Source organism: Salvelinus fontinalis, unplaced genomic scaffold (assembly GCF_029448725.1).
Source record: "Salvelinus fontinalis isolate EN_2023a unplaced genomic scaffold, ASM2944872v1 scaffold_0152, whole genome shotgun sequence".
NCBI lineage: Eukaryota > Metazoa > Chordata > Actinopteri > Salmoniformes > Salmonidae > Salvelinus > Salvelinus fontinalis.
The window spans coordinates 319,925-344,431 of record NW_026600361.1 but is presented as its reverse complement, the minus strand read 5'-3'; the positions used below and the strand labels follow the sequence as shown (position 1 = coordinate 344,431).

Below are 24,507 nucleotides of genomic sequence, written 5' to 3'. Positions count from 1 at the left end.
AACAAAGGTCATGTGGTTTGGTTAGAAGAATGCCCCTCTCCCCACCGGTGTGATTACTACCTCTGAGGGTTTAGAGCTTGTGGTAGTCACCTCATACAAGTACTTGGGAGTATGGCTAGACGGTACACTGTCCTTCTCTCAGCACATATCAAAGCTGCAGGCTTAAGTTAAATCTAGACTTGGTTTCCTCTATCGTAATCGCTCCTCTTTCACCCCAGCTGCCAAACTAACCCTGATTCAGATGACCATCCTACCCATGCTAGATTACGGAGACGTAGTATATAGATTGGCAGGTAAGGGTGCTCTCAAATGGCTAGATATGGGGAGTTGGAGGTGATGTTGGTCTGGGGGGAATGGGGAGTTGGAGGTGATGTTGGTCTGGGGGGAATGGGGAGTTGGGGGTGATGTTGGTCTGGGGGAATGGGGAGTTGGGGTGATGTTGGTCTGGGGGGAATGGAGAGTTGGGGTGATGTTGGTCTGGGGGGAATGGGGAGTTGGGGTGATGTTGGTCTGGGGGAATGGGGAGTTGGAGGTAATGTTGGTCTGGGGGAATGGGGAGTTGGGGTGATGTTGGTCTGGGGGGAATGGGGAGTTGGGGTGATGTTGGTCTGGGGGAATGGGGAGTTGGAGGTAATGTTGGTCTGGGGGAATGGGGAGTTGGGGGTGATGTTGGTCTGGGGGGAATGGAGAGTTGGAGGTGATGTTGGTCTGGGGGGAATGGGGAGTTGAAGGTGATGTTGGTCTGGGGGGAATGGGGAATTGGGGGTGATGTTGGTCTGGGGGAATGGGGAGTTGGAGGTGATGTTGGTCTGGGGGAATGGGGAGTTGGAGGTAATGTTGGTCTGGGGGGAATGGGGAGTTGGAGGTGATGTTGGTCTGGGGGGATGGAGAGTTGGTGGTGATGTTGGTCTGGGGGGAATGGGGAGTTGGAGGTGATGTTGGTCTGGGGGGAATGGGGAGTTGGAGGTGATGTTGGTCTGGGGGTATGGGGAGTTGGGGGTGATGTTGGTCTGGGTGGAATGGGGAGTTGGGGTGATGTTGGTCTGGGGGAATGGGGAGTTGGAGGTGATGCTGGTCTGGGGGGAAGGGGGAGTTGGTGGTGATGTTGGTCTGGGGGGAATGGAGAGTTGGAGGCCAAAGCACACCTCTTTTTGTTTCTGTTTGCCAATTGTATTTTGAATGAGTCCTGTGTGATCAATATGATCATTTCTCTGTATGTGTTTCTTACTTTGTTCTTTAATAAGAATTGGACCCTTTTTTCAAATTTTCGCCTAAAATGACATATCCAAATCTAACTGCCTGTAGCTCAGAATATAACACATTAGATATGGTAAAATATAATACAAACAAAAAACCTTATATACATTATCAAGATAGGATCCTAGGTGTAATTTAGAGTTTGTCCACAAGATTGCAGCAATTTGTGTGCAAAGTTTAAGACTGATCCAGTGAAGAATTAACTCACTACACAATATTTTGCATCAAGTCTGCCAGGAGTTTGGCCAAGTTGGTCAATTTATAAATGTTCATGTACATAACTATAGAGAACATACAAAAATGCTATGGTAATAATAAAATAAAATAAATGTAAACAGTCCCAGGAATGTATTTCTGATCATTAGCTTCCCTACAGAAAATACACTAACTTTCACACATTTGTTTGTCAATGCCACACAAGTTTACACGAGTAGCAGAATACCTGTCCAAACCCATTATTTTATTAACACACTAGCTACCTTAAAGGACTTAACATACCAAATATACCATTTTACTTACTCTGAAATGACACTGTTGATATTCTTCAGATGAAGTCATCTGCACTAATGGCAGCCATCTTGACCTAATACTAGGAATCTCACACACCGTCCATGTTACCATGGAGAAAAGACCTCACGCGTTGCCATGGAGAAAAGACCTTACGTGTTACCATGGAGACAACACCTTCCGTGTCACCATGGAAAAAGACGTTTTGTGTGTTATTATGGAGAAAGACTTTACATGTTACCATGGAGAAAAGACCTCACGCGTTGCCATGGAGAAAAGACCTTACGTGTTACCATGGAGACAACACCTTCCGTGTTACCATGGAAAGAGACGTTTTGTGTGTTATTATGGAGAAAGACTTTACATGTTACCATGGAGAAAGACATTACGTGTTACTATGGAGACAATACCTTGCGTGGATGCAGTACCATGGAGAAAATACTTAATTCTTTATACAACAGCCTTGGACATCAGGGGCATCGTTTGAATGTTCTTCTGTTGGCGTGCAAGTTGTTTAAAGTGCATGTGTTATACGTGCACACTGTTTAATGTGCCTGTGTTATACGTGCACAAGTTGTTTAATGTGCCTGTGTTATACATGCACACTGTTTAAAGTGCCTGTGTTATACGTGCACGCTGTTAAAAGTGCATGTGTTATACGTGCACGCTGTTTAAAGTGCCTGTGTTATACGTGCACGCTGTTTTAATGTGCCTGTGTTATACGTGCACACTGTTTTAATGTGCCTGTGTTATACGTGCACACTGTTTTAATGTGCCTGTGTTATACGTGCATGCTGTTTAAAGTGCATGTGTTATACGTGCACGCTGTTAAAAGTGCCTGTGTTATACGTGCACGCTGTTTTAAAGTGCCTGTGTTATACGTGCACACTGTTTAATGTGCCTGTGTTATACGTGCACACTGTTTAATGTGCCTGTGTTATACGTGTACACTTTTTAAAGTGCCTGTGTTATACGTGCACACTGTTAAAAGTCCCTGTGTTATACGTGCACGCTGTTTTAATGTGCCTGTGTTATATGTGCACGCTGTTTTAATGTGCATGTGTTATACGTGCACACTGTTTTAATGTGCCTGTGTTATACGTGCACACTGTTTAAAGTGCATGTGTTATACGTGCACACTGTTTTAATGTGCCACTGTTATACATGCACACTGTTTAAAGTGCATGTGTTATACGTGCACGCTGTTTAAAGTGCATGTGTTATACGTGCACACTGTTTAAAGTGCATGTGTTATACGTGCACGCTGTTTTAATGTGCCTGTGTTATACGTGCACACTGTTAAAAGTCCCTGTGTTATACGTGCATGCTGTTTAAAGTGCCTGTGTTATACGTGCACGCTGTTTTAAAGTGCCTGTGTTATACGTGCACACTGTTTAATGTGCCTGTGTTATACGTGCACACTGTTTAATGTGCCTGTGTTATACGTGCACACTTTTTAATGTGCCTGTGTTATACGTGCACTCTGTTTAAAGTGCATGTGTTATACGTGCACGCTGTTAAAAGTGCCTGTGTTATACGTGCACGCTGTTTTAAAGTGCCTGTGTTATACGTGCACACTGTTTAAAGTGCATGTGTTATACGTGCACGCTGTCTGAACGTGCCTGTGTTATACGTGCACACTGTTTAAAGTGCCTGTGTTATACGTGCACACTGTTTAAAGTGCATGTGTTATACGTGCACGCTGTCTGAACGTGCCTGTGTTCATTTTTATTGTAAGACTATCTGACAGTCGGAGGGAAATGGAAAAGTCCTTTTGTCTGTTTAAATACGACCTGGGGCATGAGAGAGAACAGGGAGAGAGGACACAAAGACACACACACATGCACACTCATGGGAGGCTGTGGTATAGAAGCATCAGAGCCCGGTTCCTCTGTTCCTCCCTCTCTGCCTTAATCTCTCTTCCTCCCTCCATCTTCCCTCTTTTCCTCTCTCCTCCATCTCTCCCTCTTTTCCTCTCTCCTCCCTCTGTTCCTCCCTCTGTTCCTCCCTCTCGTCCTTCCTCTCTTCCTTCCTCTCTCCCTACTTTCCTCCCTTTCTTCCTCTCTTCCTCCCTCCCTTCCTCTCTCCTCCCTCTGTTCCTCTCTCTGTTCCTCCCTCTGTTCCTCCCTCTGTTCCTCCCTCTCTTCCTTCCTCTCTCCCTCTTTTACTCCCTCTCTTCCTCTCTCTGTTCCTCCCTCTGTTCCTCCCTCTCTTCCGTCCTCTCTCCCTCTTTTCCTCCCTCTCTTCCTCTCTCTGTTCCTCCCTCTGTTCCTCCCTCTCTTCCTCCCTCTCTCCCTCCCTCTCTTCCTCCCTCTCTTCCTACCTCTCTCCCTCTTTTCCTCCCTCTCTTCATTCTTCCTTCCTCCCTCTCTTCCTCCCTCTCTTCATTCCTCCTTCCTCCCTCTCTTCCTCCCTCTCTTCCCCCTCTCTTCCTCCCTCTCTTCCTACCTCTCTCCCTCTTTTCCTCCCTCTCTTCATTCTTCCTTCCTCCCTCTTTTCCTCCCTCTCTTCATTCCTCCTTCCTCCCTCTCTTCCTTCCTCTTTTCCTCCCTCTCTTCATTCCTCCTTCCTTCCTCTCTTCCTCCCTCTCTTCCCCCTCTCTTCCTCCCTCTCTTCATTCCTCCTTCCTCCCTCTCTTCCTCCCTCTCTTCCTCCCTCTCTTCATTCCTCCTTCCTTCCTCTCTTCCTCCCTCTCTTCCCCCTCTCTTCCTCCCTCTCTTCATTCCTCCTTCCTCCCTCTCTTCCTTCCTCTTTTCCTCCCTCTCTTCATTCTTCCTTCCTCCCTCTCTTCCTCCCTCTCTTCATTCCTCCTTCCTCCCTCTCTTCCTCCCTCTCTTCCTACCTCTCTCCCTCTTTTCCTCCCTCTCTTCATTCTTCCTTCCTCCCTCTCTTCCTCCCTCTCTTCATTCCTCCTTCCTTCCTCTCTTCCTCCCTCTCTTCCTCCCTCTCTTCCTTCCTCTTTTCCTCCCTCTCTTCATTCTTCCTTCCTCCCTCTCTTCCTCCCTCTCTTCATTCTTCCTTCCTCCCTCTCTTCCTCCCTCTCTTCCCCCTCTCTTCCTCCCTCTCTTCCTCCCTCTCTTCATTCCTCCTTCCTTCCTCTCTTCCTCCCTCTCTTCCTACCTCTCTCCCTCTTTTCCTCCCTCTCTTCATTCCTCCTTCCTCCCTCTCTTCCTTCCTCTTTTCCTCCCTCTCTTCATTCCTCCTTCCTTCCTCTCTTCCTTCCTCTCTTCCTCCCTCCATCTTCCCTCTTTTCCTCTCTCCTCCATCTCTCCCTCTTTTCCTCTCTCCTCCCTCTGTTCCTCCCTCTGTTCCTCCCTCTCGTCCTTCCTCTCTTCCTTCCTCTCTCCCTACTTTCCTCCCTTTCTTCCTCTCTTCCTCCCTCCCTTCCTCTCTCCTCCCTCTGTTCCTCTCTCTGTTCCTCCCTCTGTTCCTCCCTCTCTTCCTTCCTCTCTCCCTCTTTTACTCCCTCTCTTCCTCTCTCTGTTCCTCCCTCTGTTCCTCCCTCTCTTCCGTCCTCTCTCCCTCTTTTCCTCCCTCTCTTCCTCTCTCTGTTCCTCCCTCTGTTCCTCCCTCTCTTCCTCCCTCTCTCCCTCCCTCTCTTCCTCCCTCTCTTCCTACCTCTCTCCCTCTTTTCCTCCCTCTCTTCATTCTTCCTTCCTCCCTCTCTTCCTCCCTCTCTTCATTCCTCCTTCCTCCCTCTCTTCCTCCCTCTCTTCCCCCTCTCTTCCTCCCTCTCTTCCTCCCTCTCTTCCCCCTCTCTTCCTCCCTCTCTTCCTACCTCTCTCCCTCTTTTCCTCCCTCTCTTCATTCCTCCTTCCTCCCTCTCTTCCTTCCTCTTTTCCTCCCTCTCTTCATTCCTCCTTCCTTCCTCTCTTCCTTCCTCTCTTCCTCCCTCTCTTCCTACCTCTCTCCCTCTTTTCCTCCCTCTCTTCATTCCTCCTTCCTCCCTCTCTTCCTCCCTCTTTTCCTCCCTCTCTTCATTCTTCCTTCCTTCCTCTCTTCCTCCCTCTCTTTCTCTAAGGCTTCTGTTTGGACTACTCTCTCCGTCAAAACAAATGATCTCAGGCTACGGGCCAAATGTTACCCTGCCTTAGGGCCCTGGTCAATAGTAGTGCACTTATACTGAATGGGACACAAAACCCTCCATTTAATTGGTTCAATTAGTCAGGTATACATATTCATTATGATCCATGCATGTTTCAGGAGCTCTCTCTCCGTTCTGTGCCATTGAACAGCTTCCTGTAATGATTGGATTTAGAGGAGACTGGGTTAAGTTGAGACCCCTTTTTCTTTTGACATTCAGTTATCCATCAAAAAACTCCATCATAATATAACGTTCCTTAAAACAAAGATATCTACATATATACTACATGGCCAAAAGTATGTGGACACCAGTTTCGTCGAACATCTCATTACAAAATCGTGGGCATTAATATGGAGTTGGTCCCCCCTCCCTTTGCTGCTATAACAGCCTCCACACTCTTCTGGGATGGATTTCCACTAGACGTGGAAATTGCTGCGGGGACTTGCTTCCGTTCAGCCACAAGAGCATTAGTGAGGTCGGGCACTGATTCTGGATGATTAGGCCTGGCTCGCAGTCGCCGTTTCAATTTATCCCAAAGGTGTTCTATGGGGTTGAGGTCAGGGCTCTGTGCAGGCCAGTCAAGTTCTTCCACACCGATCTCAACAAACCGTTTCTGTGTGGTCCTCGCTTTGTGCACGGGGGGCATTGTCATGCTGAAACAGGAAAGGGCCTTCCCCAAACTGTTGCCACAAAGTTGGAAGCACAGAATTGTCTAGAACGTCATTGTATGCTGTAGCGTTAAGATTTCCATTCACTGGAACTAAGGGGCCCGAACCATGAAAAACAGCCCCAGACAATTAAACCTCCTCCGCCAAACTTTACAGTTGGCATTATGCATTGGGGCAGGTAGAGTTCTCCTGGCATCTACCAAACACAGATTAGTCCATCAGATTATGAGGTATGTTGACCCACAGGACAGGGTAAGTGAAGCCACCTACACATTTCTGTACTGAATGAAATATTACCAATACGTGTTAAAAAATCATGTCTATCTTTTTTTTACCAAACAATTCAACACAATCACACATTGCTTTTTTGTCTTTTAATCGTTTTAAGCATATTTAAACACAGGCTTATCACCTAACACTTTTAACATAGGCCAGGCCCTGTTGTTACCTCATATCCCAGCAATAATGCCTTGCATTAGCCATTGATTGGCTCAACTTACTCCATGACCGTTGATTGGCTCAACGTACCCCGTGGCCATTGATTGGCTCAACGTACCCCATGGTCAATGATTGGCTCAACTTACTACATGGTCATTGATTGGCTCAACTTACTCCATGGCCATTGATTGGCTCAACTTACTCCATGGCCATTGATTGGCTCAACGTACCCCATGGCCGTTGATTGGCTCAACGTACCCCGTGGCCGTTGATTGGCTCAACGTACCCCATGGCCATTGATTGGCTCAACATACATCATGGCCATTGATTGGCTCAACGTACCCCATGGCCATTGATTGGCTCAACGTACCCCAAGGCAAACATTTTGACAGTATTAGGATGCACTTTCATGTTAGGTTTAGGCCCTCATATTAAGGGTTATAGAGACCCCCGCTGATTTATAGAACAATCTTAAAATGATCTCCTTTGGTTTAGACACAAGCAACATGAAACCTCTTAACACAATAAATTAATTTGACTTTGTGAAAATGAGTTTCTTGGACCTAACTTGCTTTTCACGGTTTTCTTCCTTCACAGACTTTCCTGAAATGATGACCTCTTCCTAAATATCGGGTCAAAACGATTCGTTTAATGTACGGTTTCCTAGAAACAAGGGTGGATCAACTTTACCCGGCTCTCTCTCTCTCTCTCTCCCCCCTGCAGACATTTGGAACGATGTCAACCAGACTAAACTATTGGGCTAATTGGGTAATTAAACCAGACATCAGGAGGAAAACAAGAGCCAAAAGCACCAGGATGTTAGGTTACACACTGCAAACATCTTGTCCATGTTCCCAATGGCACCCTGTTCCCTATATAGTGCACTACTTTTAGACCAGAGCCTGGCCGACTATAGGGTGCCATTTGAGACGCGTCCTTTGCCCTCCAGAAAACCGTCTGTATACAGTTTTCACACCGCTATGTACAGATAATATCCCAGAGGTGTCTTTCTAATAGTTACAGTCTCACCCCGGTGATTATTCAGTTGAAGTCTCTGCTGCTGAGCCAGAATGGTGTGTTTATGCTGTTTGTGAACATCTGAACAGGGGAAATGATGTGGAAATGAGAAGCCATTTTGGAGCAGCCTAATGACCAAGACTAGTGGACCAGTACTCTGGCTCAGCCTCTCTGTTCTTTTCTTCTCCTCCCTATCTCTCCTGTCTCCTACCCCCACCGTCCTCTCTCCTCTCTGGGACAAATATTCCTCAGTCTCTCTGTTCTTTTCTTCTCCTCACTATCACTGCTGTCTCCTACCCCCACCGTCCTCTCTCCTCTCTGGGACAAATATTCCTCAGTCTCTCTGTTCTTTTCTTCTCCTCCCTATCACTCCTGTCTCCTACCCCCACCGTCCTCTCTCCTCTCTGGGACAAATATTCCTCAGTCTCTCTGTTCTTTTCTTCTCCTCCCTATCACTGCTGTCTCCTACCCCCACCGTCCTCTCTCCTCTCTGGGACAAATATTCCTCAGTCTCTCTGTTCTTTTCTTCTCCTCCCTATCACTGCTGTCTCCTACCCCCACCGTCCTCTCTCCTCTCTGGGACAAATATTCCTCAGTCTCTCTGTTCTTTTCTTCTCCTCCCTATCACTCCTGTCTCCTACCCCCACCGTCCTCTCTCCTCTGTGGGACAAATATTCCTCAGTCTCTCTGTTCTTTTCTTCTCCTCCCTATCACTGCTGTCTCCTACCCCCACCGTCCTCTCTCCTCTCTGGGACAAATATCCCTCAGTCTCTCTGTTCTTTTCTTCTCCTCCCTATCACTGCTGTCTCCTACCTCCACCGTCCTCTCTCCTCTGTGGGACAAATATTCCTCAGTCTCTCTGTTCTTTTCTTCTCCTCCCTATCACTCCTGTCTCCTACCCCCACCGTCCTCTCTCCTCTGTGGGGCAAATATTCCTCAGTCTCTCTGTTCTTTTCTTCTCCTCCCTATCACTCCTGTCTCCTACCCCCACCGTCCTCTCTCAGCTGATCCAATGAGAGAGAAGAAGAAACTTTCCGGAAGATTTACATACTTCATTTGTATTTTTGAAAGTAGCACTCAAGAGCCAAAACGGGTCCCGAAACAACGTCATAAATGTGCAGCACGTCATTGCTCTCTCAATTCATGTCACGCCCTGACCATAGAGAGTTGTTTATTCTCCATGTTGGTTAGGTCGGCGTGTGATTAAGGGTGGGTTATCTAGGGGAATTATATATCTATGTTGTTCCTGGTATGGTTCCCAATCAGAGGCAGCTGTTTATCGTTTTCTCTGATTGGGGATCATATTTAGGTAGCCATTTTCTCCATTGTGCTTTGTGGGATCTTGACTATAAATAGTTGCCCGTGAGAATTATATTAGCTTCACGTTTCGTTTGTTCGCTTTATAGTTTTTGTTCTATGAGTTTTCTCTTCCTAATAAAATGGATGGAAACATACCACGTTGCATCTTGGTCCAATTCTTATAACGATCGTGACAATTTAATTCAATTCAAGGGCTTTATTGGTATGGGAAACATTTGTTAACATTGCCAAAACAAGTGAAGTAGATAATAATCAAAAGGGAAATAAACAATAAAAATGAACAGTAAACATTACACTCAAAGAAGTTCCAAAAGAATAAAGAAATTATAAATGTCATATTGTGTCTATATACAGTGTTGTAACGATGTACAAATAGTTAAAATGGTTAAAGTACACAAGGGAAAATAAATAAACATAAATATGGGTTGTATTTTCAATGGTGTTTGTTCTTCACTGGTTGACCTTTTCTTGTGGCAACAGGTCACACATCTTGCTGCTGTGATGTCACACTGTGGTATTTCACCCAGTAGATATGGGAGTTTATCAAAATTGGATTTGTTTTCGAATTCTTTGTGGATCTGTGTAATCTGAGGGAAATATGTGTCTCTAATATGGTCATACATTGGGCAGGAGGTTAGGAAGTGCAGCTCAGTTTCCACCTCATTTTGTGGGCAGTGAGCACATAGCCTGTCTTCTCTTGAGAGCCATGTCTGCCTACGGCGGCCTTTCTCAATAGCAAGGCTATGCTCACTGAGTCTGTACATAGTCAAAGCTTTCCTTAAAGAACAAATTCTTATTTACAGTGACGGCCTACCAAAAGGGCTGATTTTTATAGAAAGGTATGTGTACTTACAAGAACATAATGTTACACTAAGATTTAAAAAGTATTATTAGGCCAGATTTGGTCAGATCATTGAAGTTCTCTTGCACATATAGCATGTACATTTGTTTGGATTTTCATTTTCTATTTTTTTTAACCTCATAAATGTATCCATTTGACATCAATTTATGTTGGGAAGGTAAAAATCTAATCACGGATTTGACTGTAAATATGTTATAAAGAGACAACCCCCCCCCCGCACCCAAATCTCATTCACTCTAACTTAAGAGTCTTAATGAACATAACTAAGCCCACATTGAGAGGAGAACACATCCCTTCCTAATTACCAAAACCCAAATCAGCCTCCCACAAACCGGATGTTTGGGTGAAACCACGTGGTGTAAAAAAAAAAAAACGGAGTAAATTCCACAAAATTGTATTACCTCCTGCCACACCCCCCCCCCCCCCCTCATAAATTATGAGATGTGAAATACAGTTTGACAGGTTAAACGCTACATTAATTACTCACGTGCCTTAATAACAAACGTGCATGTGTACGTAGACAATAGAGACCCATCCACTTAGCTAGTTGTGACTTGGGGAGGGGGGTTATAGCCTCTCTTTGACATCAATCAAATCAAATCAAATGTATTTTATATAGCCCTTCTTACATCAGCTAATATCTCAAAGTGCTGTACAGAAACCCAGCCTAACACCCCAAACAGCAAGCAATGCAGGTGTAGAAGCACGACATGAACTTGCCAAGTGTGTCTGGGTAAGACTCATCTAAAAATACTAAAATATTACTCTATAGAATTTGTCTTTCAGCATCAGCAGAACTCAGCCTGACTCTCTTCTGCCGTTCCAACAAGGAGAATGGTCTAATACCTCCCATCAGACCTGTAGAACACACCTGTCTCTCCTCCACCAGTCATACAAGGAGAATGGTCTAATACCTCCCATCAGACCTGTAGAACACACCTGTCTCTCCTCCACCAGTCATACAAGGAGAATGGTCTAATACCTCCCATCAGACCTGTAGAACACACCTGTCTCTCCTCCACCAGTCATACAAGGAGAATGGTCTAATACCTCCATCAGACCTGTAGAACACACCTGTCTCTCCTCCACCAGTCATACAAGGAGAATGGTCTAATACCTCCCATCAGACCTGTAGAACACACCTGTCTCTCCTCCACCAGTCATACAAGGAGAATGGTCTAATACCTCCCATCAGACCTGTAGAACACACCTGTCTCTCCTCCACCAGTCATACAAGGAGAATGGTCTAATACCTCCATCAGACCTGTAGAACACACCTGTCTCTCCTCCACTAGTCATACAAGGAGAATGGTCTAATACCTCCCATCAGACCTGTAGAACACACCTGTCTCTCCTCCACCAGTCATACAAGGAGAATGGTCTAATACCTCCATCAGACCTGTATAACACACCTGACTCTCCTCCACCAGTCATACAAGGAGAATGGTCTAATACCTCCATCAGACCTGTAGAACACACCTGTCTCTCCTCCACCAGTCATACAAGGAGAATGGTCTAATACCTCCCATCAGAAAGACCTGTAGAACTCACCTGTCTCTCCTCCACCAGTCATACAAGGAGAATGGTCTAATACCTCCATCAGAAAGACCTGTAGAACACACCTGTCTCTCCTCCACCAGTCATACAAGGAGAATGGTCTAATACCTCCCATCAGACCTGTAGAACACACCTGTCTCTCCTCCACCAGTCATACAAGGAGAATGGTCTAATACCTCCCATCAGACCTGTAGAACACACCTGTCTCTCCTCCACCAGTCATACAAGGAGAATGGTCTAATACCTCCCATCAGACCTGTAGAACACACCTGTCTCTCCTCCACCAGTCATACAAGGAGAATGGTCTAATACCTCCCATCAGACCTGTAGAACACACCTGTCTCTCCTCCACCAGTCATACAAGGAGAATGGTCTAATACCTCCATCAGACCTGTAGAACACACCTGTCTCTCCTCCACCAGTCATACAAGGAGAATGGTCTAATACCTCCCATCAGACCTGTAGAACACACCTGTCTCTCCTCCACCAGTCATACAAGGAGAATGGTATAATACCTCCCATCAGACCTGTAGAACACACCTGTCTCTCCTCCACCAGTCATACAAGGAGAATGGTCTAATACCTCCCATCAGAAAGACCTGTAGAACACACCTGTCTCTCCTCCACCAGTCATACAAGGAGAATGGTCTAATACCTCCCATCAGACCTGTAGAACACACCTGTCTCTCCTCCACCAGTCATACAAGGAGAATGGTCTAATACCTCCCATCAGACCTGTAGAACACACCTGTCTCTCCTCCACCAGTCATACAAGGAGAATGGTCTAATACCTCCCATCAGACCTGTAGAACACACCTGTCTCTCCTCCACCAGTCATACAAGGAGAATGGTCTAATACCTCCATCAGAAAGACCTGTAGAACACACCTGTCTCTCCTCCACCAGTCATACAAGGAGAATGGTCTAATACCTCCCATCAGACCTGTAGAACACACCTGTCTCTCCTCCACCAGTCATACAAGGAGAATGGTCTAATACCTCCATCAGACCTGTAGAACACACCTGTCTCTCCTCCACCAGTCATACAAGGAGAATGGTCTAATACCTCCCATCAGACCTGTAGAACACACCTGTCTCTCCTCCACCAGTCATACAAGGAGAATGGTATAATACCTCCCATCAGACCTGTAGAACACACCTGTCTCTCCTCCACCAGTCATACAAGGAGAATGGTCTAATACCTCCCATCAGAAAGACCTGTAGAACACACCTGTCTCTCCTCCACCAGTCATACAAGGAGAATGGTCTAATACCTCCCATCAGACCTGTAGAACACACCTGTCTCTCCTCCACCAGTCATACAAGGAGAATGGTCTAATACCTCCCATCAGACCTGTAGAACACACCTGTCTCTCCTCCACCAGTCATACAAGGAGAATGGTCTAATACCTCCCATCAGACCTGTAGAACACACCTGTCTCTCCTCCACCAGTCATACAAGGAGAATGGTCTAATACCTCCATCAGAAAGACCTGTAGAACACACCTGTCTCTCCTCCACCAGTCATACAAGGAGAATGGTCTAATACCTCCCATCAGACCTGTAGAACACACCTGTCTCTCCTCCACCAGTCATACAAGGAGAATGGTCTAATACCTCCCATCAGACCTGTAGAACACACCTGTCTCTCCTCCACCAGTCATACAAGGAGAATGGTCTAATACCTCCATCAGACCTGTAGAACACACCTGTCTCTCCTCCACCAGTCATACAAGGAGAATGGTCTAATACCTCCCATCAGACCTGTAGAACACACCTGTCTCTCCTCCACCAGTCATACAAGGAGAATGGTATAATACCTCCCATCAGACCTGTAGAACACACCTGTCTCTCCTCCACCAGTCATACAAGGAGAATGGTCTAATACCTCCCATCAGAAAGACCTGTAAAACACACCTGTCTCTCCTCCACCAGTCATACAAGGAGAATGGTCTAATACCTCCATCAGACCTGTAGAACACACCTGTCTCTCCTCCACCAGTCATACAAGGAGAATGGTCTAATACCTCCCATCAGACCTGTAGAACACACCTGTCTCTCCTCCACCAGTCATACAAGGAGAATGGTCTAATACCTCCATCAGACCTGTAGAACACACCTGTCTCTCCTCCACCAGTCATACAAGGAGAATGGTCTAATACCTCCCATCAGACCTGTAGAACACACCTGTCTCTCCTCCACCAGTCATACAAGGAGAATGGTCTAATACCTCCCATCAGACCTGTAGAACACACCTGTCTCTCCTCCACCAGTCATACAAGGAGAATGGTCTAATACCTCCCATCAGACCTGTAGAACACACCTGTCTCTCCTCCACCAGTCATACAAGGAGAATGGTCTAATACCTCCCATCAGACCTGTAGAACACACCTGTCTCTCCTCCACCAGTCATACAAGGAGAATGGTCTAATACCTCCATCAGACCTGTAGAACACACCTGTCTCTCCTCCACCAGTCATACAAGGAGAATGGTCTAATACCTCCCATCAGACCTGTAGAACACACCTGTCTCTCCTCCACCAGTCATACAAGGAGAATGGTCTAATACCTCCCATCAGACCTGTAGAACACACCTGTCTCTCCTCCACCAGTCATACAAGGAGAATGGTCTAATACCTCCCATCAGACCTGTAGAACACACCTGTCTCTCCTCCACCAGTCATACAAGGAGAATGGTCTAATACCTCCCATCAGACCTGTACAACACACCTGTCTCTCCTCCACCAGTCATACAAGGAGAATGGTCTAATACCTCCCATCAGACCTGTAGAACACACCTGTCTCTCCTCCACCAGTCATACAAGGAGAATGGTCTAATACCTCCCATCAGACCTGTAGAACACACCTGTCTCTCCTCCACCAGTCATACAAGGAGAATGGTCTAATACCTCCCATCAGAAAGACCTGTAGAACACACCTGTCTCTCCTCCACCAGTCATACAAGGAGAATGGTATAATACCTCCATCAGACCTGTAGAACACACCTGTCTCTCCTCCACCAGTCATACAAGGAGAATGGTCTAATACCTCCCATCAGACCTGTAGAACACACCTGTCTCTCCTCACCAGTCATACAAGGAGAATGGTCTAATACCTCCATCAGACCTGTAGAACACACCTGTCTCTCCTCCACCAGTCATACAAGGAGAATGGTCTAATACCTCCCATCAGACCTGTAGAACACACCTGTCTCTCCTCCACCAGTCATACAAGGAGAATGGTCTAATACCTCCCATCAGAAAGACCTGTAGAACACACCTGTCTCTCCTCCACCAGTCATACAAGGAGAATGGTCTAATACCTCCCATCAGAAAGACCTGTAAAACACACCTGTCTCTCCTCCACCAGTCATACAAGGAGAATGGTCTAATACCTCCCATCAGAAAGACCTGTAAAACACACCTGTCTCTCCTCCACCAGTCATACAAGGAGAATGGTCTAATACCTCCCATCAGACCTGTAGAACACACCTGTCTCTCCACCAGTCATACAAGGAGAATGGTCTAATGCCTCCCATCAGAAATATAGCCGACCCAAGCAAGCACATGTTACACCTGAAGCATGAGGACTTGGAATGTAAAGACACTCGGTATGTAAAGACACTCGGTATGTAAAGACACTCGGTATGTAAAGACACTCGGTATGTAAAGACACTCGGTATGTAAAGGTATGTAAAGACACTCGGTATGTAAAGACACTCGGTATGTAAAGGTATGTAAAGACACTCGGTATGTAAAGACACTCGGTATGTAAAGACACTCGGTATGTAAAGGTATGTAAAGACACTCGGTATGTAAAGACACTCGGTATGTAAAGACACTCGGTATGTAAAGGTATGTAAAGACACTCGGTATGTAAAGACACTCGTTATGTAAAGACACTCGGTATGTAAAGACACTCGGTATGTAAAGACACTTGGTATGTAAAGACACTCGGTATGTAAAGACACTTGGTATGTAAAGAAACTTGGTATGTAAAGACACTCGGTGTGTAAAGACACTCGGTATGTAAAGACACTTGGTATGTAAAGGTATGTAAAGACACTTGGTATTTAAAGACACTCGGTATGTAAAGACACTTGGTATGTAAAGACACTCGGTATGTAAAGACACTCGGTATGTAAAGGTATGTAAAGACACTTGGTATTTAAAGACACTCGGTAGGTAAAGACACTTGGTATGTAAAGACACTTGGTATGTAAAGACACTCGGTATGTAAAGGTATGTAAAGACACTCGGTATGTAAAGACACTTGGTATGTAAAACACTCGGTATGTAAAGACACTCGGTATGTAAAGGTATGTAAAGACACTCGGTATGTAAAGACACTCGGTATGTAAAGACACTCGGTATGTAAAGACACTTGGTGTGTAAAGACACTTTGTATGTAAAGACACTCGGTATGTAAAGACACTCGGTATGTAAAGACACTCGGTATGTAAAGACACTCGGTACGTAAAGACACTCGGTGTGTAAAGACACTCTGTATGTAAAGACACTTGGTACGTAAAGACACTTGGTACGTAAAGACACTCGGTATGTAAAGACACTCGGTATGTAAAGACACTCGGTATGTAAAGACACTCGGTATGTAAAGACACTTGGTACGTAAAGACACTCAGTGTGTAAAGACACTCGGTATGTAAAGACACTCGGTATGTAAAGGTATCTAAAGACACTCGGTATGTAAAGGTATGTAAAGACACTCGGTATGTAAAGACACTTGGTACGTAAAGACACTCGGTGTGTAAAGGTATGTAAAGACACTCGGTATGTAAAGGTATGTAAAGACACTTGGTATGTAAAGACAATCGGTATGTAAAGACACTTATATGTAAAGACACTTTGGAGCTTTGTGACATCAACTGTGTGGAATTTGGACTTTGTGACATCAACTGTGTGGAATTTGGACTTTGTGACATCAACTGTGTGGAATTTGGAGCTTTGTGACATCAACTGTGTGGAATTTGGACTTTGACATCAACTGTGTGGAATTTGGAGCTTTGTGACATCAACTGTGTGGAATTTGGACTTTGTGACATCAACTGTGTGGAATTTGGAGCTTTGTGACATCAACTGTGTGGAATTTGGACTTTGTGACATCAACTGTGTGGAATTTGGAGCTTTGTGACATCAACTGTGTGGAATTTGGACTTTGTGACATCAACTGTGTGGAATTTGGACTTTGTGACATCAACTGTGTGGAATTTGGAGCTTTGTGACATCAACTGTGTGGAATTTGGACTTTGTGACATCAACTGTGTGGAATTTGGAGCTTTGTGACATCAACTGTGTGGAATTTGGACTTTGTGACATCAACTGTGTGCTTATTACAGTTGTATAGATGCTATGTATTGGTGGCATTGGTGGTGCTGGACTGCGATGTGGTTCAGTTGGCAGAGCATGGCACTTGCAAAGCCAGGGTTGTAGGTTCGATTCCCACGGGGGACCAGAGTGAAAATGTATGCTGTCAATACTGTAAGTCACTCTGGTTAAAGGCTTCTGCTAAATGTGTCAAATGTAATGTTCTTAGATTTCCTATGATATTCTATGTATAAGAACCTCTTAACTTCTAACATCATAGAGCAAAACATGAGTGTGTTTGTGAGAGTCTCATCTTTTAATAGTGTGCACGTCTGTGACTCAAACCACTCAAGTGACGCGCCCATCCTAGGGACGGAACTTTCTAGGTTCAATTGGATAAATAACTCTCCAACCATGTTGGCAGGTGATGTAAAGCCATATAATTTGAGTTTCTTCAATAACAATTCATGATCAATAACATCAAAGACTACACTGAAATCTAACAATACAGCTCCAACTAATCATCTTATTATCCATTTATTTGAGCCAATCATGTGTCATGTGAGTCAGTGCAGTACAAGTTGTGTGTCCCTTCTCTATATGTGTGCTGAAAGACAGTAGTTAACTTGTTCTCTAAAAAAATAGCATTGTATTTGGTCGAACACAATTCTCTCCGTCAAAAACAGGCAGAAAACTGATTGGGTGGCTGATAGAGCCAGCAAAGGGTGCTTTACTATTTTTCGGCAGTGGAATTACTTTAGCTTTCCTTTCGACGCCTGTGGACACACACCCTCCTTTAGGGTTTGGTAATGGCGTCTGTGGACACACACCCTCCTTTAGGGTTTGGTAATGGCGTCTGTGGACACACACCCTCCTTTAGGGTTTGGTAATGGCGTCTGTGGACACACACCCTCCTTTAGGGTTTGGTAATGGCGTCTGTGGACACACACCCTCCTTTAGGGTTTGGTAATGGCGTCTGTGGACACACACCCTCCTTTAGGGTTTGGTAATGGCGTCTGTGGACACACACCCTCCTTTAGGGTTTGGTAATGGCGTCTGTGGACACACACCCTCCTTTAGGGTTTGGTAATGGCGTCTGTGGACACACACACCCTCCTTTAGGGTTTGGTAATGGCGTCTGTGGACACACACCCTCCTTTAGGGTTTGGTAATGGCGTCTGTGGACACACACCCTCCTTTAGGGTTTGGTAATGGCGTCTGTGGACGCACACCCTCCTTTAGGGTTTGGTAATGGCGTCTGTGGACACACACACCCTCCTTTAGGGTTTGGTAATGGCGTCTGTGGACACACACCCTCCTTTAGGGTTTGGTAATGGCGTCTGTGGACACACACCCCCCTTTAGGGTTTGGTAATGGCGTCTGTGGACGCACACCCTCCTTTAGGGTTTGGTAATGGCGTCAGAGGGGATGGCTGCCGTTTAACTGTCTCCTAACCAACTGTGCTATTTTGTTAGTTTTTTTTCATTGTTTTTAACTTATTTTGTACATAAAGTTGCTGCTCTCGTCTCTTGTGACCGAAAAGAGCTTCTGGACATTATTCTCCTTGATCTGGGCAAATAATTATTTTTCTTTAATGACTCCGAGGTGAAGGATATACTGCTTTCAGGAGACAAGGCCCAAATCCCCGTCATCTGAGTGGAGAAAAGTCAGAGATATCCCGAGCGAGAAGGTCAGGGTGCGGATTGTGAGGCGTGTGAGGCGTGTGAGTAAATCGCCTCTATCATCCGTTCTATTGGCCAACCTGCAATTACTGGAAAACAAACGGGATGATCTACGGTCGAGACTATCCTTACAACGGGACATTAAAAAACTGTAATATCTTATGTTTGACAGAGGCGTGGCTGAACAACGACAAGGATATTGTAGAGCTGGCTGGGTTTTCGACACATTGGCAGGACAGAGCAGCTACGTCTGGTAAGACGAGGGGCGTGGGTGTGTAACTATTTGTCAATAACTGCTGGTGCGCGATGTCTAATATTAAAGAAGTCTCGAGGTATTGCTCACCTGAGGTATAGTACCTCATGATAAACTGTAGACCACACTATCTACCGAGAGAGTTCTCATCTCTATTATTCGTAGCCATCTATTTACCACCACAAACCGATGCTCATTCAGAAGCGGCACCCCTAGTGGCTGGGGACTTTGATGCAGGCAAACTTAAATCTGTTTTACCTCATTTCTACCAGCATGTCACATGTGCAACCAGAGGAGAAAAAAAAACTTTAGACCACTTTTAATCCACACAAAGATTCACGTGTACAAACTCTCCCTCGCCCTCCATTTGGCAAATCTGACCATAATCCTCATGATTCCTGCTTACAAGCAAAAACTAGAGCAGGAAGTACCAGTGACTCGCTCAATACGGAAGTGGTCAGATGACGCTGATGCTAAGCTACAGGACTGTTTTGCAGCACAGACTGGAATATGTTCCGGGATTCATCCAATGACATTGAGTTGTACACCACATCAGTCACCGGCTTCATCAATAAGTGCATCGATGACGTCATTCCCACAGTGACCGTACGTAAATTTCCAAACCAGAAGCCATGGATTACAGGCAACATCTGCACCGAGCTAAAGGCTAGAGCTGCCGCCTTCAAGGAGCGGGACACTAATCCGGAAGCTTACAAGAAATACCGCTATGCCCTCAGACGAACCATCAAACAGGCAAAGCATCAATACAGGATTAAGATTGAATCCTACTACACTGAATGACTTCCGTCCCGTAGCAAGTGTCTTCACTGACATTTTCAACCTCTCCCTGACCGAGTCTGTAATACCAAAATGTTTCAAGCAGACCACCATAGTCCCTGTGCCCAAGAAAGCGAAGGTAACCTGCCTAAATGATTACCGCCCCGTGGAACTCACGTCGGTAGCCATGAAGTGCTTTGAAAGGCTGGTCATGTCTCACATCAACGGTATCCTCCCGGAAACACTAGACCCACTCCAATTTGCATACCCCAGCAGATTTACAGATGACACAATCTCAAATTGCACTCCACACTGCCCTTTCCCACCTGGACAAAAGGAGCACCTATGTGGGAATGCTGTTCAATGACAACAGCTCAACACCATAGTACACTCAAAGCTCATCACTAAGCTAAGGACCCTGGGACTAAACACCTCCCTCTGCAACTGGATCCTGGACTTCCTGACGGGCCGCCCCCAGGTGGTGAGGGTAGGTAGCAACACATCTGCCACGCTGATCCTCAACACTGGGGCCACTCAGGGGTGTGTGCTTAGTCTCCCCCCCTGTACTCCCTGTTCACTCATGACTGCGTGGCCAGGCACGACTCCAACACCATTATTAAGTTTGCTGACGACACAACAGTGGTAGGCCTGATCACCGACAACGATGAGACAGCCTATAGGGAGGAGGTCAGAGACCTGGCATTGTGGTGCCAGGACAACAACTTCTCCCTCAATGTGAGCAAGACAAAGGAGATGATTGTGGATTACAGGAAAAGGAGGGCCAAACAGGCCCACATTAACATTGACGGGGCTGTAGTGGAGCGGGTCGAGAGTTCCTTGGTGTCCACAACACCAGCAAACTATCATAATCCAAACACACCAAGACAGTCGTGTAGAGGGCACGACAAAATCTTTTCCCCCTCAGGAGACTGAAAAATTTGACATGGGTCCCCAGATCCTCAAAAAGTTATACAGCTGCACCCTCGAGAGCATTCTAACCAATTGCATCACTGCCTGATATGGCAACTGCTCGGCCTGCAACCGTAAGGCGCTACAGAGGGTAGTGCGTACGGCCCAGTACATCACTGGGGCCAAGCTTCCTGCCATCCAGGACCTCTATACCAGGCGGTGTCAGAGGAAGGCTCCCAAAAAATTGTCAAAGACTCCAGTCACCCAAGTCATAGACTGTTGTTTCTGCTACAGCACGGGAAGCAGTACCGGGGCATCAAGTCTAGGTCCACAGCTTCTACCCCCAAGAAGAACCCCCTAAGAACAATTAATAACTCAGACTATTTCCATTGATTTCCTCTCCTGCCATGTTTTACACAGCTGCTGCTCGCTGTTTATTATCTATGCATAGTAACTTTACCCCTACTGTACCTACATGTACAAAGGACCTTGACTAACCCACACACTGACTCAGTACTGCTACTCCCTGTACCGCCAAGTTATTGTTGTCTTTTTATTGTGTTATTTTTTTATTACATTTTTTACTTTAGTTTTAGTAAATGTTTTCTTAACTCTATTTCTTGAACTGCATTGTTTGTTATTAAGGGCTTGTAAGTAAGCATTTACGGTAAGGGCTGCACCTATTGTATTCAGCGCACGTGACAAATTCAATTTGATTTGATTCGATTTGGTTAAAGATTACGGCAAATAGGGGGTGGCAATACAGTCTACTGCCATGATCAATAGTTTCCCATCAAGGTTGTTTATACCTGGTGGCTTATCATTGTTATCATGGTCACGTGCCAAATTGGGCTGTTGTTAGTGGAGTGGGTTATCCTCAGCACTTCTTTGGTCACGCGCCAAATTGGGCTGTTGTTGGTGGAGTGGGTTATCCTCAGCACTTCCTTGGTCACGCGCCAAATTGGGCTGTTGTCGGTGGAGTGGGTTATCCTCAGCACTTCTTTGGTCACGCGCCAAATTGGGCTGTTGTTGGTGGAGTGGGTTATCCTCTGCACTTCTTTGGTCACGCGCCAAATTGGGCTGCTGTTGGTGGAGTGGGTTATCCTCAGCACTTCTTTGGTCACGTGCCAAATTGGGCTGCTGTTGGTGGAGTGGGTTATCCTCAGCACTTCTTTGGTCACGTGCCAAATTGGGCTGTTGTTGGTGGAGTGGGTTATCCTCAGCACTTCTTTGGTCACGCGCCAAATTGGGCTGTTGGTGGAGTGGGTTATCCTTTGTGCCCTTTACAATGAGGCTATGGTTCTGTTTTAAATTGGGAATTGATATACAGGTTCTTGGAAGGGGCCGTTGATTTTCACAGGTGGAATGTTGGCTTTTCCCACAGTCGTTTTTCGACATTGCCTCCTCGAGGATACTGTCCCTCGTCCCTTCTTCCCTTTGTCCAGTGAGGGTGCTGTCCCTCGTCCCTTCTTCCCTTTGTCCAGTGAGGGTGCCTGTCCCTCGCCCCCTCTTCTCTTTGTCCAGCGAGGGCGCCTGTCCCTCGCCCCCTCTTCCCTTTGTCCAGCGAGGGCGCCTGTCCCTCGCCCCCTCTTCCCGTTGTCCAGCGAGGGCGCCTGTCCCTCGCCCCCTCTTCCCTTTGTCCAGCGAGGGCGCCTGTCCCTCGCCCCCTCTTCCCTTTGTCCAGCGAGGGCGCCTGTCCCTCGTCCCTTCTCCCCTTTGTCCAGCGAGGGCGCTTGTCCCTCACCCCCTCTTCCCTTTGTCCAGCGAGGGCGCTTGTCCCTCACCCCCTCTTCCCTTTGTCCAGCGAGGGCGCCTGTCCCTCGCCCCCTCTTCCCTCTGTCCAGCATTGTTCCGTTCTGTGTCCTTACCACAGTTGACACATTTCATGTTACTTTTCTTGGTACAATCCCTTATCATGTGGTTTCCGCATGATAGACTATCATCTGGGGTACTGTGGAACTGGTGGGGTTCACGTGGTCACAAAGTTTTCTCATCTCCTGTTCTCATCTCGATTCTGTTCTCCACATCCATATTTTGTATGGTGTGACTCGCTTCAGAAATTCCGACGTTTCACGTTGGAAGCAAACGTTTGCGTATAATTTATATGAAGTGTTTTCTGGAGCCGATTTTTATATATTCAGTTTCAATATGGAAAATATTGCATTCATTGTCTGTGTATCACGTTTTTTTCCAACCTGTGTGTGTGTGTCTGTGTGTCAAGGTGAAGCAGCGAGAGAGAAGACAGAAAGACACAGAGATTTGAAGAGACAGAGAGAGAGAGAGAGAGAGAGAGAGAGAGAGAGAGAGAGAGAGACAGAGACAGAGACAGAGACAGAGACAGAGACAGAGACAGAGACAGAGACAGAGACAGAGACAGAGAGAGAGAGAGAGAGAGAGAGAGAGAGAGAGAGAGAGAGAGAGAGAGAGAGAGAGAGAGAGAGAGAGAGAGAGAGAGAGAGAGAGAAAGAATCCCCAGTCACCCTCCTATCCCGCTCCAAGACAGTGGACTGACACACATAACCTCGCCCTTGATCAAAGTGTTCTCACAGGATACCACCTTCATTTAAAGCACCTCTCAAGTGCAGTCTCAAAATACTCTGATTTTGCTCACAGCCATGGTACATGTGACTATCAATGTCCACCCCACCCCCTTCGGAGCACGCAACAAACTTGGAAAGCAACCACCAAGGTCTACACTAATTAATTAAAATGTAACTTATCATGTGTGAGATGGCTTTTTCAGCAATAGAACAAGAACGGGAGAGAAAGAAGGAGCAAAAGGAGGGAGGGGGAGAGATCGCCAGAGTGTGTGTGTGTGTGTGTGTGTGTGTGTGTGTGTGTGTGTGTGTGTGTGTGTGTGTGTGTGTGTGTGTGTGTGTGTGTGTGTGTGTGTGTAGTGTGTTGTGTGTGTGCGTTTCTGAAAGGTGTGTGTGTGTGCTTCTGAAAAGTGTGTGTGTAGTGTGTGTGGTGTGTGTGGTGTGTGTAGTGTGTGTGTGCGTTTCTGAAAAGTGTGTGTGTGCGTTTCTGAAAAGTGTGTGTGTAGTGTGTGTGGTGTGTGTGGTGTGTGTAGTGTGTGTGGTGTGTGTGGTGTGTGTGGTGTGTGTGGTGTGTGTGGTGTGTGTAGTGTGTGTGGTGTGTGTAGTGTGTGTAGTGTGTGTGGTGTGTGTGGTGTGTGTAGTGTGTGTAGTGTGTGTAGTGTGTGTAGTGTGTGTGGTGTGTGTAGTGTGTGTGGTTTGTGTGGTGTGTGTAGTGTGTGTGGTGTGTGTGGTGTGTGTAGTGTGTGTAGTGTGTGTGGTGTGTGTGGTGTGTGTAGTGTGTGTGGTGTGTGTAGTGTGTGTAGTGTGTGTGGTGTGTGTAGTGTGTGTGTAGGGTGTGTAGTGTGTGTGGTATGTGTAGTGTGTGTAGTGTGTGTAGTGTGTGTGGTATGTGTAGTGTGTGTGTGTGTGTGTGTGTGTGTGTGTGTGTGTGTGTGTGTGTGTGTGTGTGTGTGTGTGTGTACAGTGTGTGTAGTGTGTTGTGTGTGTGCGTTTCTGAAAGGTGTGTGTGTGCGCTTCTGAAAAGTGTGTGTGTAGTGTGCGTGGTGTGTGTGGTGTGTGTAGTGTGTGTGTGCGTTTCTGAAAAGTGTGTGTGTGCGTTTCTGAAAAGTGTGTGTGTAGTGTGTGTGGTGTGTGTGGTGTGTGTGGTGTGTGTAGTGTGTGTGTGGTGTGTGTAGTGTGTGTAGTGTGTGTGGTGTGTGTGGTGTGTGTAGTGTGTGTAGTGTGTGTAGTGTGTGTAGTGTGTGTAATGTGTGTGGTGTGTGTAGTGTGTGTGGTGTGTGTGGTGTGTGTAGTGTGTGTGGTGTGTGTGGTGTGTG

General features: G+C 46.2%; 1 protein-coding gene across 1 annotated transcript; it reads right to left on the bottom strand.

The window, feature by feature from the left end:
* Positions 1 to 305: 305 nt before the first annotated feature.
* LOC129843514 (uncharacterized) lies at positions 306 to 22,501 on the bottom strand. Its single transcript, XM_055912273.1, has 2 exons — positions 22,056 to 22,501; positions 306 to 1,110 (listed from the first exon to the last, which is right to left on the bottom strand). Exons 1-2 carry the CDS (start codon positions 22,499 to 22,501, stop codon positions 306 to 308), a joined length of 1,251 nt encoding a protein of 416 aa, XP_055768248.1.
* Positions 22,502 to 24,507: the final 2,006 nt, after the last annotated feature.